The sequence below is a fragment of the Acomys minous genome, assembly GCF_964271855.1.
Source record: "Acomys minous genome assembly, chromosome: 14".
Lineage (NCBI taxonomy): Eukaryota > Metazoa > Chordata > Mammalia > Rodentia > Muridae > Acomys > Acomys minous.
The window spans coordinates 79,142,357-79,160,174 of record NC_140496.1 but is presented as its reverse complement, the minus strand read 5'-3'; the positions used below and the strand labels follow the sequence as shown (position 1 = coordinate 79,160,174).

The 17,818-nt window shown below is 42.3% G+C and overlaps 1 protein-coding gene across 2 annotated transcripts in view; it reads right to left on the bottom strand.

Moving 5' to 3' along the window:
- Window positions 1-17,818, bottom strand: part of SEC24D (SEC24 homolog D, COPII coat complex component) — an 88,115-nt gene that overhangs the window by 42,918 nt on the left and 27,379 nt on the right. For both annotated transcript variants that reach the window (XM_084755905.1, XM_084755904.1), the window contains exon 8: window positions 17,116-17,243. In XM_084755905.1, coding sequence (XP_084612031.1) covers window positions 17,116-17,243 — 128 coding nt within the window. The remainder of the gene's footprint in view (window positions 1-17,115; window positions 17,244-17,818) is intronic.

The window sequence follows — 17,818 nt, the reverse complement described above, 5'->3', positions numbered from 1 at the left end:
TGACACGGAAAGGGTTTTTAAACGACACGGTCTTGTTCCATCGCTCAGACTGTGTTGAAAACCACCAAGACTTAGTCTCTGTCCCTCTGTCCACTTATCTGCTCCATAGTTGGGTGCATATGCTCAGAAAGAGTTGAGCTGCCTTTTCTTCTAGGTTTAGTTTTAATGAATATGTATTGAAAAGAAATTCCTTCTTCTCCAGAGCCAGCTAAGCTGCTCACTTTCCTCACCGAGGGCTTCGCGTATCACACCGGCCTGAGCAGTGTCCTCTGAGTGTGTGCTCTTTCACCTTTAACCTCTAGAAGAACACTCCTGAGCACTCTGTCATCTCTCTGTCTTCTCCTGACTATTCTTAGTCCTGATGCCACGCTGCGTGAGTTTATCAACATACAAGTGACAGCAACACTGAAGAAGGGCAAGCGCCAAGATGGAATTGCTGGATTTTAGATTACCAAGGGTGTGGCAAAGGGCACATTGATACTATTTTTCATTAAAACATTTTAATCGAACAAAATGTATCCTTTTGTGTATGCAACATTACCATTCAGAGTTGGCCAACAGGGTCCTATAGACTATGCAAGCATCATGGGCTATTGCCAAGGCTACTGGTTACTCTCAACAACCTAATGGTTAGACCCTATTGCTAATATTAAACATGTGGAAATCAAACTAGTGCTTAACTAGAAGTTTCACTTCTCCTAATGAGAGTTCATAGTTCTGGATGGTACTCGCTGTCTGCTACTTGAAGAGGAAAGCAATAATAAATATTGCCTAGCTACAAACCCTATGACCTACAATAGTTACCACCCTGCAAGACAATACTGATACAACAGGGGCACAAATGTTATGGAAATAACCAACCACTTTTGGATTGGATTTAAGGCCCAATCTGTAAGACAGAACCCATAACTTACACTGTTAAGGTGCCCAGGCACCTGAGACTAAACAGGCCATGGGCCTAGAGGAAAACCTAGTGTTTGCTAGAAAGGCACATAGCAATAAAATGACTCCTAATAATATACTGCTATACCCCATCAGAACATTGCTCAGCCCTCGTCAAGGAAGCTTCTTAATGCAGTAGACAGGAGTTAGTAACACAGAGACCCACAATTGCACAATGTGCAAAGAGTAAGGAGACTCTGGACCACTCAGCCGCCACCACCCAAATGTGGTACCTTCATCAACCCGTTCCCTCAAGGCTCAGGGATCTATGTGGAAGGAGAGCTGGAAAGACTGTGAGAGCCAAATGCGATGGTCACCCCAAAGGAGGCAGCTTTCTGTTCCTGTTTTGTTTTGTTTTTCAGATATAACAGGACTGATGCGCATATGAGCTCACAGAGACTGTGACAGCATACGCAAGACCTGCCAGGTTCCAAACAGACAAAATGCCAGCACTGAGAAGGGGAAGGGAAGACCAAACCTTATGAGTATCCCCATTTTAATGATCAGCTAGCTCTTTCAGGCAATTGTGATAGCCTTGCCTTGGGTTCTGCTTCACCATGTGCCTGAGTGGGGCTTACCATGCATTAGAACAGACAATAGAGAAACAAGCACACATGCGCAGGTTTTTTTTTTAAAGGCCAGGACATGAGCAGAAAGGACACATTAGTAAGCAGCACTAACAAAAGCTATTTTTAGCTTTAGAAAGGAGATGTGAAACTAGCCACAGCTTGTACCTTCAAAGCAAAATCAGATGCTCAAGAGAATGAATCCCTGTGCTTGAAAACCCACCCGAGATTTTTTTCAAGATCTTTAGTCTGTGGGTCTTTGGCTGTTTGTATTGTTATGAGCACTGTAAACACAATGCAGAGTTAAGGCAGACGCTTGTGATTCTGGCAGTAAGGAGGCTGCAGGAGGGGGCTCCTGAATCTTAGGAAAGCCTTGACACAGGGCATATGTTGACAAAAATAAAACTCTAGGCCTGTAAGTTTTGCTGTGGAGTTTCTATTCCAGGACAGTGAGGAGTTCCAGAAAGCAGCTAAACAGCAAACCCACAAAGCTAAAAATGTTAAGTTGTTTTTATAGAATATATCCAGGAGGTGGCACTGTGAGACTGAAATTGAAAACAGTTCACCGGGGGTACTGTCCAAGATAATGGTTACAACTACTTGTGTAATTTTAGTAGCACTTAGCCCAGCTTAGAGCAGATAGTACATCATAAAATCAATAAATATAAAGTTTACTAAAATTACTCAACAGTTGAAAACTATTCAAAAACAAATTAACAAAAGACGGGTTAATGGATATACTTCATAGAAATTAAAGCGATTACCAAATTTACTAAGGCAACAGGAAAAACTTTATTTTAAATGTTGTTAATATTTTGCCAACTTATCCTTGAAACTATATAGGAAAACAGAGATCCTTCTGGGACTTAACAGACAGCCACCAGCACAGCATGCCAAGGCAAGGTAGCCTAAAAGCAAAGGGCATCAGGAGGCCAGCACTCCCACAGCAGCACCCACCTCCTGCTCTGTACCCTGGCAATTAAGGGACACAGTAACAACAGAGGAGTTGGAGCCCAGTGCTGAGTCATGCTCTGGGCAGCACTGTGATGGAGAGATGCATCCACAGCCAAGAGAAAAGCCCACGACTGATGCTGATGCTGGTATGAGGCCCAGCAACCACGCCTAGGATTAGTCACGTCCTGGCTAATGGCATCTAGGACACTGTGGGTGAGCGCCTGCTGGTCTCTTCTTATGTCTTGCATTTGCCTCACTAGACACTTTGTTTACATTAAAATTGTAATTCAGATATAATTACATCATTTCCCCTCTTTCCTCCCATGTCTCCTCCCTCCAATCCACCCCAAATCCTCCTTCATTCTCTCTCAAATTCATGGTCTCTTTTACTTTGATTAATACATACATGCATACATTTATATACATACATATATATGTATGCATGTATATGTACATATATGTACAGACACACATATCTATAGCTATATATCTATATATCTCTCTATATGCACATATAAATTTATAGCTATAAAGTACTGAGACCATTTAATTTGGTCGGTATGTAGAAAATTTCAGGGTTGACCACTTTGTATTGGATAACCAAGTATCATCTCTAGGAAAGAATAATTCTCTCCCAGAAATGGTAGGGAAGCAACACCCACAACATTGCTGGAACAATATGGCTGCCTAAAGAAGACCCGAACAGTGACAACAATAGACAAGCTCACACAGAGGGGATGGGCTGCACAAGCCCCACACCTTGGCACAGTCTTTACCTTTTAGCACCAGAGTTCCTGTGAACACCCTCTCCCCCAGACTCCTGCGCCCTTTGGCTGCACTCCCCACCTTCAATCACTGCTCCCTTTTTTTTTTTCAGTATTTATCTTTTTGGACAAAATTGGCATGATCTTGTTTGGAAAGAGTGTGTAGACATGAGACCCAACGCTGTTAGTCTCCATCCCGGAAAGCCGGTGGCATACCCTCTGGCTCCTCAATAGCTCAGTGAGTGATGCTGCTGCATCTCTGCACCTACTTAGCCTAGCAGGACCAGTTTCAGGTTTCTTATCCTCCCATTGGACTACTGGCTTGCCAGTGATGTCATCAATCCCTGATACCAGGAAGGTGGTGAGATCAGCACTGGCTGGCACACTCTTTAAAAATTTCAAATGGTCACTAAATCCAGATCACATGGTTGGTCACATGATAGGAAATCAAAAGGCCTTTCTTTGGGGACTGCTTTGCAACAACTTCCGCACTGGTCTTGAGGTTCTCCCCCAAGGAGCCACTGAAGAGGGGAGCTCAGGGTGTTCCTTTGGCACATGGCGCTCTTGCCAGAGCTGGGTCTGAGGATGACAGTAAGCAGTAGTTCAGATACAAGGGCCTTCATGAACAGGGGGCATCCCATTAGACTAGGCTGAAGTTTGAGAGGCCATCCCAACCTTTGTCACTCACCCCCTACCTCTGGCAATCTCTGAATGCACACTGACTTGACTTCTTGGGAAATATGTTTTTTTCTGAGTGATATTAAGCACCACACCATATATCTTCCATGTACAACTCAAAGATCACATTTATGTTTTTAAGATTTCTTTGTGGTTGTCTCTACTATATTTTATACATCCAGAAAATTCTCTCTTTTGCAAGTTTGAGTGATTTTACAATTTTTCCCTCAACAGTGTTTCTAGAGAGATGCAGTCCTCCATGGGACCCAGTGAAAGAGTAGAAACAGAATAAGGAAGCGTAGATGGCTCCAAAGAAAGACAGAGAGAAGGAGAACCTGCCCTCACACACACAGAGTGACAGTCGGCTCAAACCGTGTGGAGAGGCAAGAAGGTAAAGCCCCACAAAGAAAATGGTCATGCCAAGCCTAGCTCTAACTGTTTGGATCTCTGGCAGTGAGGAAAGCAGGTATCTCATCTAAAAGGTAAGCCAGGGGCCCTAGTGATAAAAACAAAACAAAACCAACCAACCAACCAACAAACCAGGCAGTCCTACCCATTGGATAATCCCACAGCTCTCATGGCTTCCAATCTAGTTGTGGGTCTTGCTAGGACAATGAATTTCATGATGAGACAAGTCAGCCATAGAGTGGAGTTCTCCAGCTGAGAGGGCTGTGGCCAGGTGCTATTCTGAAAGATAGCCCCTTGCTTAAAATTGAGCCCTGGGGCCCTGAGAACCGAGAAGAAACCCAGGAGCCTAAACTCAATAGCCACAGCCAGGATTCAAGCCATCAAGGGTATTTTAGAAAGCAAGGGCCAGGTCCTGACCAGCTAAACAGTCAGGATCTGGGAGCCAACCTCATCAATGGGAAAAGGTCTCAAATCTGATAACTGAGCCTGTCACTTGGCGTGGAGCTCTCTGCTGTGGAATCTGAGAACTCAGAAGCCCAAGCAGATTATTTAATGTCCAGAGCATCTCTCCAGCAGGGTGCTAATGGTGGGCTTTCAAAGCATGGAAACAGGTCAGCCTCTACAGAGCCTGAACATGCTAAGTTAATCTCCAGATAGGCACCAGAAACCATGTCACGCGATGTCTCTTTAGAATGGCCATGTCTGTTTTAAAGCAAACACAGCAGAGATGGGTGATCCTGTGCTGCCCTCAAATGTCAGGTGGGACCTGGGACAGGAAGGTCACATCAGAGTAGCTGTGTCTCTGAAAGTAGCTGCCTTCAGTAGGTCAGTTACTATACCTTCAAAGGGAAAGTAAGTACCCACACACAAGCTGGAGAGATGGCTCGGTGGTGAAGTATCCGCCGCGCAGCTCTTAGGGAGGACCTGAGTTTGGTTCCTAGACCCACAACAGGAAGCTTACACACCATTACCTGTGGCTCCAGCTCCAGGGACCTAATTCTTCTGGATTCTGCAGGCATAGCATCCATGTGCACAAATCCACACAGAGACATACACATGTGCACATAATGAAAATAAATAAGCAATCTTAAAAAACGAGTGTCAGCACAGTTGGGAGCAGTGTCAGGTTTCCTGGAAGGCAGCACTGGCATTAGACTGCACTATAAAGGATAATATTCCTCAAACAAAAAGTGATCTGCTGGGACCGGGTCAGGCTGACAGCTGAGGGTGCATTTGCAAAGGTCTACAGTGTTCTTGCTGGAATGGATGTTAGAAAGTTCTGGTAAGCTCTGCACAAAGAATTCAATGCACAAGAACTCTGTAGTTCAATGTCATTTTCTTCCTCTTCTCCTTAACCTTGACCCACTGTACTGGTGGGTTTTTTTGTTTTTTGTTTTTAAATATCTCTAAAGGAGAACTGTATCTCAGAGTTCAAAGGCAGGCTGCCTGCGGAAGACTTGCTTAATTGCTACAATACATAATGCTCCAGGGACACGGAGAGCTTATCTTAGACTTAAACCCTTTTGAACCAAGTGTATTTCTTCCCTAATAGGATACATGGTATCTCTTCCTCAAACAGAAGTTGAAAAGATTGAAACAATAAATCCAAGACTGAACTGCCTCTGCGTTTGTGAGAATCACAAGTCAGAGCATGCTTTCTTTCCCTTCATTCACCTCACTTCTCCAGTTATGAAAACATCTCCAAACAACCTTCACCTGTGCAGGGTCTCATGTGCGGGCATTGTGTCAGTCCCATCCAGTTTAATCTACAGCCAGATCCAAGAAATTGTCACATCCCTACTCTGCTCTGACTTTTCTTCCTCCGCAGTGTTATATAATCTGACAAGGTCGTACCTCTCTGCTTTAGAACTGAAGCTCTTTGGGGCAAAATCCTTGTTTGCACTTCACTAACACATCTTAAGTGCCCAGCATGCCATCCAGCAGGAGCAGCAGCTATTTACTGAATCGAATGCATGGCTAGTCTGAAATCCTATTTTGAACTAAGACATTAATCAACCAATTACCATTCACAAAAGTGGACACTGCTTATAAACTACCAATCAAAAGTCAATGTTTATTGTATGGTTCATGATATTTATGATTGTTAAAATATTGTTGTAATTGAAGATGTGATTATACAATTATGAAATTTATCTTAAAAAGAGGCATAACGCAAATCAAATCACCACACCTGTTTTTTCACAACTACATCTATGGGAAATAATACATTTATTTGAATTTTTTCTCAAACTACATTCAGAGTGGGAAAAATATACCCCAAGATGCATGCAATTCAGCCTGTTATCAGTGTAAATACTGGAAGTAATCATCTCCAGTAGCTCACCAGAAGGGACTGGCAGCTCCCTTCCCATGAACCAGCAGAGTATCTGTTAAGAGGTGATTTGATTTGGGCATCTAGCCAACAGCCAGCTGGAAGACAGAGCTGAAAATAAGATCTTTAAAAACTGAAGTGTGTGTGTGTGTGTGTGTGTGTGTGTGTGTGTGTGTGTGTGTGACCAATTTGAAGACATCTAGTGAAAACTGTTTACATTTTTAGATAAATCAATATAGTCCTTACACTACAAGAGAGTGCACAGCAATTGCTTGAGCACCCATCCCAAAAGTGAAATCTTAACAAGTTACTTGACCTTCAAACTTTAGAGTATTTCCAAATGTAGGAAACACTGTGTAAGGAAAATATTTAAATAGAATCTAGCATTAAAATGGTCTTTTTGGCCCTGAGAATGTAATAGGGAGAAAAAACAGACATGATCTCTACTCTTGTAAAAGCAGTGAGAGGACATTCATCATATACACAAACCCAAACTCACAAACTCAGGGATGCATGTGTGATGGGAGGGGCAGAGGGGAGTGGCAGGGGAGGGGGGCACGAGGATAAACACAGACTCACAACTGAAGGATGTATGGTGTGATGGGAGGGGCCAAGGAGAATGGGGGTGAGGTTGGAAAGTTCTCCTGAGGAGGTAACTAAACTGAAATCTAAAAGATGGAATAGGGTGGCAGGCAAGATGGCTCAGAGGAGAGAGTACTTACCACCAAGCCTGAAGCCCTTTGTTCAATCTCTGTAACACACATCAACAGGAGAGAACCAACTTCTAATTCCCAAATTAACCTCTGACCCATACACCTCCAGCCTCTAAATAAGGGGTTACATCTGCCGTTGTTTAGAGAAAGAATCAGATATCATTAAGGGGCTGGCCACTGGGAGTTTGACCATGCTCCGGCATGTATGTATGTATGTATGTATGTATGTATGTATGTATGTATGTATATGGGCAACACAAATTAAACTGTTTTTTTTTCTTTTTCTCTTCTTTCTTTTGGGAGGGAAATCATCATAAAGGTTAGTGGGGGTCAACCTGGGAGGTCTGGGATGTGAATGGGACTGGGGTGCATTATGTGAAACTTCCAAATAATCAATAAAAACATCAAGTTATAAAAAGAAAACCAAAAAAAAAAACATAGCAAATGGCAAAAAATGGGGGGGAGGAGGAGGAAGTGGAGGAGAAGGAGAAGGAGGAGGAGGGAGGGAGGGGAGGAGGAGGGAGAGGGGGAGGGGGGAGGAGGGGGAGGGGAGGGGGGAGGAGGGGGAGGGGAGGGGGGAGGAGGGGGAGGGGAGGGAGGAGAAAGCATGCAAGCATGTGTTGGGGAGCTCCCCATGAGGTGGCTTGTCTCAGAACTCCAGCTCCCATCAAAGAAGCTGGTCTCTAGTCTGGCCTCAGGCTGTGGACACAGCACCCACAGCCACTAGGCTATAAACCACAAACTTACTTTACCTGTACATTAAAGCATGGCAAGATTTTTTTTTCTTAAACTCTTTCTCCCCTGAGGTCATTCTTCATCTAACAGGAATAAAAGGTTTTAAAGAATAACTTCATGATTGAGAAAATTGGCTTGGTACATTTTGTTCCTGAACTATAACTGGAGTAGAATTCAAACAAACTTTGCCCTGACAAATGTGAATTTACCACAGTCTGCTACAGCATTATAGCCCAGCTCTGTAAAGGGTATGGCTGCCGCATTCCTCAGCTGCCAGACCTGCTCACGGCATGGCCACAAGGGTGACCCAAAACACAGAGGGATTAAGATTTAGTTTCAAAGTAACTTTATACAATAAATGTACCATAAACATTGTACCTCTTGTTCTTACTTCTATTTTAGTATATGCACTTTACTTTTTCAAGTTTTTTCTTTGCTTAATACATTCAAAATATTGCAGTAAAATTTGGACCATATTATAGCACATATCTTTTAGGTTAATTCGAGACTTTAAAACAACTGTTCAAAAATAATTTAAGCTGTAAGTCTCCTTTAAATTCTACAAGGAACTAGAGAGATCACAATATCTTTTGGCAGTTTAATTATAGAATGTAGATACTTATATGCAAAAGTAGCTGCATATTTACCCACATGAATTTCTCATAACAGACAAAGTATATAAACATATGGCAGTGCACGCTGGATGCCCGGCAGATGAGCGGGTAAGTGACAGGCAGCAACTGTCTTCTAGATAGCCTGTAAGAGCCAGACTGTTCCCACCAAGGAACAAAGGCCAAGGTCTGAGCAACAGAGCCTGGTAGAGGCTTGCACTTACCTCCTGCCTCCTCACATCTCACATTGTTTTCTATCACTCGCCCGTCATACACTACCATGTGAGGACTGGAGTCAATTTTTCCTGTTTCCTTAAACATCTTAGCATTCTCCATAGCTGTCTTCTTATCTGTCCTTTCTGCCTAGAGTCCGTCTCATTAATCAGAGAATGAGTTAAGCCAGTTCCTCTTACAAATATGGATGAGCTTATTAAAAAGATATCAGTGGATTCCAAAATGACTTTTTTACTACTCACAGAGTTTGTAGAAAGGTAAGTGAAGCTGTAAACAGGGTCTAGAGTCATTTACAAGCACAAAGCAAAATGGCTAATATATGATACAAACTTATAATCCATTAGCAGCATTTATCAACAGACTCAATTATGAGTGGCTATGCTGAAAATACTAATTTAGACACCTAAAAACCTATAAACTCACCACACTTCTGTGGCTTAGTTCATCTTTGTTTATATAACCCTACGGAGATCCTACTTATTCAAAAAGAACTCTATTTTACCCACTGATGAATTCTGGGTGATCTTGGCCTTCAGGGAGTATAAAGATCTGGCTTTACATCACAAGTTCATTCATAAACTCAGAGTAACAAAACTGACCACCGCTCTTAGTAAGAAAAGGGAATGTTCTTCTTCGTGCTTAACCAAAGAAAACCTCAGCTAGCTCCTTCCAGCCCAGTGGAGGCTGAAGAACTCCTGTTTCCAACCAGAGTTCCAGCAGCATCAATTCCTGGCCCTGGGGCCTTAGAGACGTTAAACAGCCTGAACCTGTAGAGCTTCATCATAAAAGAAAAAGGAGACAAGAAAAGGGAGGAAGGAGGAAGAGGGTGACATGTACTTTATGAGCTGCAGTTCTTCTGAAAGGAAGATGGACGCACACGGTCATCCTGACATAAACTGTGCTCCAGGGAGACAGAATGTTTTCCCATTGGGGCCCTAAACAGAGTAACCACTCTGCCAAAATATGTCACCTCCTTCAAACAAGACTGGTGGAAACGTCAAATGCATGATAGGTTCCTTCGATGTGGTTTTGAAGATCTTCCCTGGCAAAACACCCTCGCTTTAGGCTCCTTTCCTTTTCTGTTAACACCATGTGCCAGTTCCTGGACATCATACTTTTTCTTTCCAGTGATATCTTCTTCATATATAATGAGTTAAAAGAAAAGGAACTCATGCTAAGAAAGGATGATAATAAGAAACAGGAGGACAACTTTCTTTATTGAATCACATATCAGGTAAAAAATGCTCCACAGACAAGAGTATACGTATTGACCCCTTTCATACTAGGGGAAAAAAAAAAGCTGTCTATTTGCAAATTCTCCTTAAGCCCTGGTCAAGAGTCCTCAATGTTTCCCCCCTATCTCTAAAGTAAGCACAAAGAAAGATAACATCAGTGAAGCACGTAGAGCTATGGACCAAAGTTCATCACTTCTAAGGCAACAAAGAAGCAAATGACCTTACTATTATATCCACTTATGATAGAAAAGTATCCACAAATAGCCATAGATGGAATAAAGTTTTCCACTATCTGATTTATAACAGATATTGCTCATTGCCTATCTAACTAGATGGATGCACAAAATGTAAAGATCTCAGACTTCACAGAAAAGAAGCCAAATGAAATTACTTATGATCTTCACCTGTTAGTACTTGAAATCAAGAGGGTTTCTACCTCAGTTTTAAAAATACTGCTTCAAGAGTTAAAAAGAGTTAACAAATTTTTTAGCATGACCAGTCACTTGATAAAAAAAAAACTTCAGCGTTAATTATATTAAATGTAGAAATAGGTTGCATTTAAAGCACAGTTGAACACGGAAGGTTTTAGGGTAAGCAGTGTGCTATGTGAGATAATAATAAAATAGCCCTGCCCTTGGGAACAGGAGATATCTCCAAAGCAAATGCAGGCAGGAATGGACTCTTATAGTAACTGCCTGACAAGGCTTATTTTTTACAGGCCGTTGCTAACACAATGCATGCTTATAAAGGTTTTGTCGAAGAGCAGAACCACCTATTAAAAAGTTGTACCACATAAATTATTTTGAGAGATGATAGATCAAAAGATAGCTCAGCCAGGCTTTACACAGCATGGTGATGGCCATGTTAGCCCACTCTAGATAAATCCTAACCAGTTAGGAAATCCAAAAGTGACAAGTCACCTAAAACAGATGAAAAGAATTTTGAATGATAGTCATATGGAAAACGGTATTTTATTTAATCTTTTTCATTTATTTTTATTGTATGTGTATGAAAGTTTTGCCTGCATGTATGCCTGTGAACCAGGCGTATGTCTGGTGACCACAGAGGCTACAAGAGGGTGTTGGATCCCCTGGAACTGGAGTTACAGCTGGTTGTGAGCCACCATGTTGGTGCTGGGAATCAAAACCAGGGTCATTTGGAAAAGCAGCCAGCACTCTTATCCATTGAGCCATCTTTCTAACCCCAGGAAAGGTATTTTAAAAGCTCGTTTCCTTGAAGGTTGAGCATGGCGACACCCACATCTAATCCCAGCACTCAGGAGACAGGTGGATCTCTGTAAGTTCAAGGCCGACCTAGTTTACATAGTGAGACCCCACCGCAGAACAAACAAACAAACAAACAAACAAAAACAAAAACAAAATAATAAAACACAACACAAAACAGCTTTGTTCATTTTCTATTACCTAACTATAATTACTGAGTTTGGGCTTCTAACCGGAGCCGTTAGATAAATGATAGTAGTGCTGACTGGTACACAGGTGAATGAACAGGCACTGGGATCAGAAATTCTCTTTTGAACATGTTAAATGGGGTTTCTATGAGAAGCATCTGAGTAAGGGAATATGGGATGAGTGGAAGGGGAGGGAGGAAGGAGAGAACAGATGGGAGATTAGGAGGGAGAGAGGAGGGGGAAGAATGAGAAATGGCTTTAAAGAACTTTGGTCATCTGATTTAGTTGCTGACCTTGACAACACACCTAACTCTGCCTTAGTTCCCTCATCTCTAAAATGGGTACAGTTACTCAGGCTGGGTGGCACAGCTGTTTGATAGCATCTCTGTTGTCAGTGGCTCTCCACATTTACGTCCAGCTAAATGCCCATGGAGTGGCTGTTTCCTCCAAGTATGCCCTCCAAGAACTACTCCCTGGGACTTTAGCATCCTTTCCCATCCCCTATTCTGCTATTTCTATTTCCATAAGTAAAAATGGACGTGTTTCTTTAAGTAGGCAAGTCTTCCTCAAGGTGACACTGCCATAGCGGGAGCAGTATCCCTTACATCTGTCCACTCAAAGTGATCCTTCCTCTGAGGCTCTGAGGAAAAAGGCGGAGCTTCTGGCAGAACAGGGCTGCACAAAGGAGGCAGCACTGTCAAACACATCCAGCTGCTCAGGGTACACTGTCTACAAACACTGAAAGAGCAAAGCATTTTTATTCTCAAGTGCAGCTTCTCCCCAAGTCAGATTTTAAAAAACCAGCCATCAGTCTAACTTCACCTGCTTATGGCTTCGGAAAGCCCGGAGACAGCCCTGGAGCTCCAGATGGCACCAAAGGGACATTTCAGACTTGACAGAATTTGGTGAAAACTATTGACTTTAAAACACGAGAAGCATTTATTCAGTCTGGAAATAAATGTCCATATGACTTGGGGTAGGGTTTGGATTAATAGCGAAAAGATTTTTTTACTCTAACAGCATCCAAAATATTCTTTTGTTTGTTTGTTTGTTTTGGGGGTTTTTTTGTTTTTTTTGTTGTTGTTTTTTTTTTTTTTTGAGACAGGGTCTCTCTGTGTAGCCTTGGCTGTCCTGGACTCACTTTGTAGACCAGGCTGGCCTCGAACTCACAGCGATCCGCCTGCCTCTGCCTCCCAAGTGCTGGGATTAAAGGCGTGCGCCACCACGCCCGGCTCCAAAATATTCTTAAATGTCAACTTAATTTTTAGAAGCATATTGTTGGCTAACTGCATTATTAATACTAAGATGATAACAGGAATGTTGGGGCTGGGGGTGTGGCTCAGCAGGCAGGGTGCTGACCTAGTGTGTGTAGAGCTCTAGGTTCGAGCCCCATACAAGATTCCTCCTTTGGGAGGCGGAGACCGGAGGATCAGAGGTTCCAGGTCATCCTTGGCTACATACTGAGAAGGGAGCCAACCTACATGAGGCCTTTATTGCAAAACGACAGCAAAAAACCTATTGAAACAAACATATAATAAAAACTGCTAAGGCGTCAAGTGTCACCAGCAAAACACTGTTGACTTTTATTCTGTTCCAAGCATATGTGTACATCTCTCTGGCTGAGTGCATGTCTGTATATGGTGTAGGTAGGTGTACGGGAGTGTACATGTGCACTGGTCAATGTTGGGTGTCTTTCTCCACAGCTGTCAACTTATTTTTTGGGACAGGGCCTTCTTACTGAACCCGGAGCTCACTACTTCAGCTAGACTGGCTGTTTATCAATGTGCTAGGACTGCCTGTCTCTTCTGCCCAGGTGTTAGAGCATCAGATATGTGCTGCTGTGCTCAGTTTTTACTCTGTGCCCTGGGGATCACTAGGGATCTAACTGCCTATAAGGTTGACACCTTACTGACTGAGCCCCAACCCCCATCCACGGATATTTGACCCAAGTTAGCTTCTTAGGGGAGTGGGAAGAGACTAAATAGGTTTTTTTTTTTGCTCTTGCCCGGTTAAAAATCAGGCAAATTTATTGCTATGAGCACAGTACATCCAACAAGGATCCCGGCAGGAGCCTAAGTCCCACGGCCGTGATTCTGACAAACAACAGGACTTCTGTCTACGGTACTTTCTTATTTTGCATATCCTGAGGGTAGCTTTTAAGATATAAACTCACCTTCTCTTGATTTTGAAAATTAGAGATCTCAAAAGCAAGACAGAGGAAGTTCATCTGCTGCAATCCCATCCCAAGGAGGAGTGAGTCCGTGGTTCTTCCAGGCACATTTTTTGAGGACACAGCCATTCAATTTTAGGATTCATGCTACAAGAGCTCTGTGCTTTTAAAATCGGTGTGACCCTCAAACTGACACACACACAGTGGTAATGGTGTCTCTCTCATTACACACATGTCTCCCGGCTGTTAGGGATGACACAGCTCCGCACGCAGCAGCATAGGACCGGTGCAAGATGCATTAACGAAACAAAACAAACACACAAACAAAAACCAGAGAAGCAGAGAGCAATGCACAGCTGTGCCAGTGTTGACATAGTAATTTATACTTTGATTTTGTTATGGGATGAATACATACACACTGGCATATGTATATTTTAATTGTAAAAGGAATTTCAAAGAATAGGTCTGTCTGTAAAGGGATGGAGGGATAGCAGCTGGAGAAGGCACTGATTCTTCCCTGTGAATAATAAAATGTGTTCACATCTTACTATTCAAATGGCATCATCTCAATTAAGTGAAGAATAATACTGCATATTGTCATAAGAGAAGGCAAAATATCAAGTGTATTTGTGTTTGTCCCTACAAAAAAGGGGAGCAAAGATGAATGGGCCTCGGGAAAGGAGAAATTATACATACCCAGGATGTGTTAATTCTCTTAAAAAATCATAATATAACAAAATTAACGTAACATTTATTAGTAAAGCATCATGTGAATATGAGTGCATACTAGCCAGTGTATAATTTTGAAATTGAAATTTTCTCAAATCTCAAAACTTGAAATAAACCACATCTCATAGGGCCCACCACATACCCATCATGATTGGGAACATTAAAGCGAGGACATCACTGAATCCTAGGGCAGATGTGGAACATCTGGCATGCCAACGCAAGATGAGCAAAATGATGTAGCCACTTAGGAAAATGGTCTGTGAGCTTCTTATAAAAACCAGAGTACGTACCGCAGGAGGCTCTGATGTATTCGTGGATATTAGCTTAACAAAAATGAGAACATGTTCACAGAAAAACTTGTGCAACATGTGCACAGCGGTTTTATTTATCAGGTAGAAAGAGCCTGGATGTCTACCAATAAAATACTATGTAAGCAGACTGGCATGTCTGTACAATTAAATACTACTCAGAAATAAAAAGAAAGTCTATTGGTTCATGAAACTCACTGTGGAGAGGAGGAGGAGGAGGAAGAAGAAGAAGAGGAGGAGGAGGAAGAGGAGGAGGAGGAAGAGGAGGAGGAGGAAGAGGAGGAGGAGGAAGAGGAGGAGGAGGGGAGAGAGAGAGAGAGAGAGAGAGAGAGAGAGAGAGAGAGAGAGAGAGAGAGAGAGAACACATTCACAGGAGTGTTTCTATCCTCTGTAATTTTAGCCATATAAGGCACTAGAAGAGTAATAACAAATCTGTCATCGAAAAACCCAGAACAGCGGGTACTGAAGGGAGGCCGTGTGAAAGGAAGGAATGGCTGAGGAGCATGGGATATGTCTCTAGAGTGACTGGAAGTGTAGATTTTGATAGTCACCGAGGTCACACAGATACACAGATTTGTTAAAAGGTAATCAACAGTCACTCAAGACATGTGTTTCTTAAGCATGAGACCTTAGGCTTGATCACCAGACCCCAAAAGGATGTACAACCATGAATGAACTCTGTCTCAGTAAGCAGATACTGAACATTAGTTAATAATGTGTGCATGCATGAAGTGTATCGACATCTACAAGTCACTTTAAGATGCTTCCAAAAATATAAAAAAGGATAGATATGTGACAAAATAACAAATGTTAATAATATTTAAATGATGACATGAGCCTGTGTGTTTGACATTTAAGAGTTTTTTGACATTATAATATAATTACATTTTTCTTTTCTCTTTCTTCCCTTCCCTAAATTGTTGGAAAGAGCTACAGCACATTTTAATTAATCTACGTATGATGTACACAGCAGAATCTCTTTGTTGGTACATGTTGGCCTATTTTATCCCTAAGTATTTTTATTTTTTAAAAGACTTCTGGTGGAGCTAGAGAGATAGATAGCTCAGTGGTTAAGAGCACTCACTTCTCTTGCAGAGGACCAGGGTTTTATTCTCAGCACATATAGCAAGATACAACCAGCTGTAACCGTTATCCCAGGGTATCTAAACCCTTTTCTGACCTCTGTGAGTACTTACACACAGACCACTTATAAGCATAAATCACTTTTAACTAGGTCTTAAAGCCTCGTATAACGTTGCTGAGACTGAGCTAGAGGAGGCCACAGCTGCTGAATGCACGTCATGAGCTGCACACTGAACATGGGGCATGTGCTTTCCAGGGTTCTAACAGCAGTTCCAGGCCTCGCGTGACCCGCTCTACTCAGTTCAGTCCACTCTCAAGGGAGGAGACCCTGCAGCGCATGAAGGCCACTGTATGCACAGGTGCCATCTTTCTTCCTTCCCGCAGCTGGGTGCCCTCCTCCACTTCCTTGGAAAGGGAACAAATCTGTTCTCTCCAACAAAGGATCTTTCCCTCCCTTTAAGGATCCCTAGACCCAAGACTGAGGGTCCTTGGTGTGGGTAGTGGGAACTCTAATTTTTTAGCATAGCCAAAGGAATCCAATGGCTCAGCATAGGGGCCGCGGCCTCCCTGAAGTCAGACTTTGTCTGCTATAGGCCATCTCTCCCTGTGCATCTGTGTAGCTGTCCCTGAGGACGGTAATAAAAGGAATGGTTGCAGTGAGGAACAGAATTCTGTCAGTCTGGATGTCATGATCAAATGCTTCAGCAACCTAACACTTGATCAATATCAACAGCAACAGATTTTAAATATGAACCACTTTTCTATTTTTTAACACTAAACTATATATTGGGTGTAGCCCTACAAACAAACACACATAGATTCATCTACCTTGTGTTTCTAATATTTGGTTTATGAGTTGGCACAGTAATTATTAAAGTAGGTGTGTTAGGATGAAGGACTTCTCCCATCAGAGCACCACAAGGCAGGGCCTGAAATGTACATAAGGCCACCTTGCTGGCCACATGGTTTGTCACTACACAACATTATCCAGCCAACACGCTTTGTGTGCACTATTAAAGTGGGTCAAAACATGACTCAGAGCATTTGGATTAGTATCCAGGACACTAAATAATATTGCTTATGAGATTCTAATCTACAAATAAATGGAATGACTAGCTGGTTTTTTTTTAATTGTGTAAGTTTATGCCAATTTCTTGGAATATGGAATAATGTACAATAAAAGCTGACGAGACAAAGTTTGGAGCAGGTAAACGGCTGACCATCGGCTTTTATCATTCTTACCTCATTTGTTGGAATGTCAGCAAAGGGTTTGATGACAGCAGCTAGTGGGATCTGCGCCTGCTTAGCCATGTCTGACGTGCACGGGAAGCAGTAGGTGGTGCAGCGAATGTACCGGGGGCTCGAGTGGCCTGAACCGTTAAAAAATCACAGAGACAAAGCTTGGTTAGAGTATCTGGCCTAAGATACTTAAACAAAAGTACACCTAAACAATTCACTCTTATCTATACATTTTTCTTTATTTCCAAAAATGTGTAATATTGTAAAATTCTAGAATCCACACTCCAGGGGCATATATAAGGCTACTGGATTTTCCTAGAGAGGTATGAAAGAAGTGTTTTATTCCTATAATTATGTTCCATAGACTGAGTTTTAATATAGTCCGAATATAGACTTGAGAGGGTTTAGAGTTAATGAAAGACACAAAACAAAGAGACATAAATAATGATGTGGAATAATACAGTTTTACACTCACAGTTATCTCTTTTTATTAAGATTTATTTTTAATTTTATTTAGGGGAGTGTCTGTCTGATGGGGTATGAGGGGTTAGCACTTGTATGCAGGTGCCCAGAGAGGCAGGAAGAGGGCACTAGATCCCCAGGAGGGAAGCCAGCATGGCAGGCTGCTGTAAGCTGCCAAGCATGAGAGCTAGGAACTGGACATGGGTCCTCTGGGAAAACAGCAAGTGCTCTTTAACTACTGAGC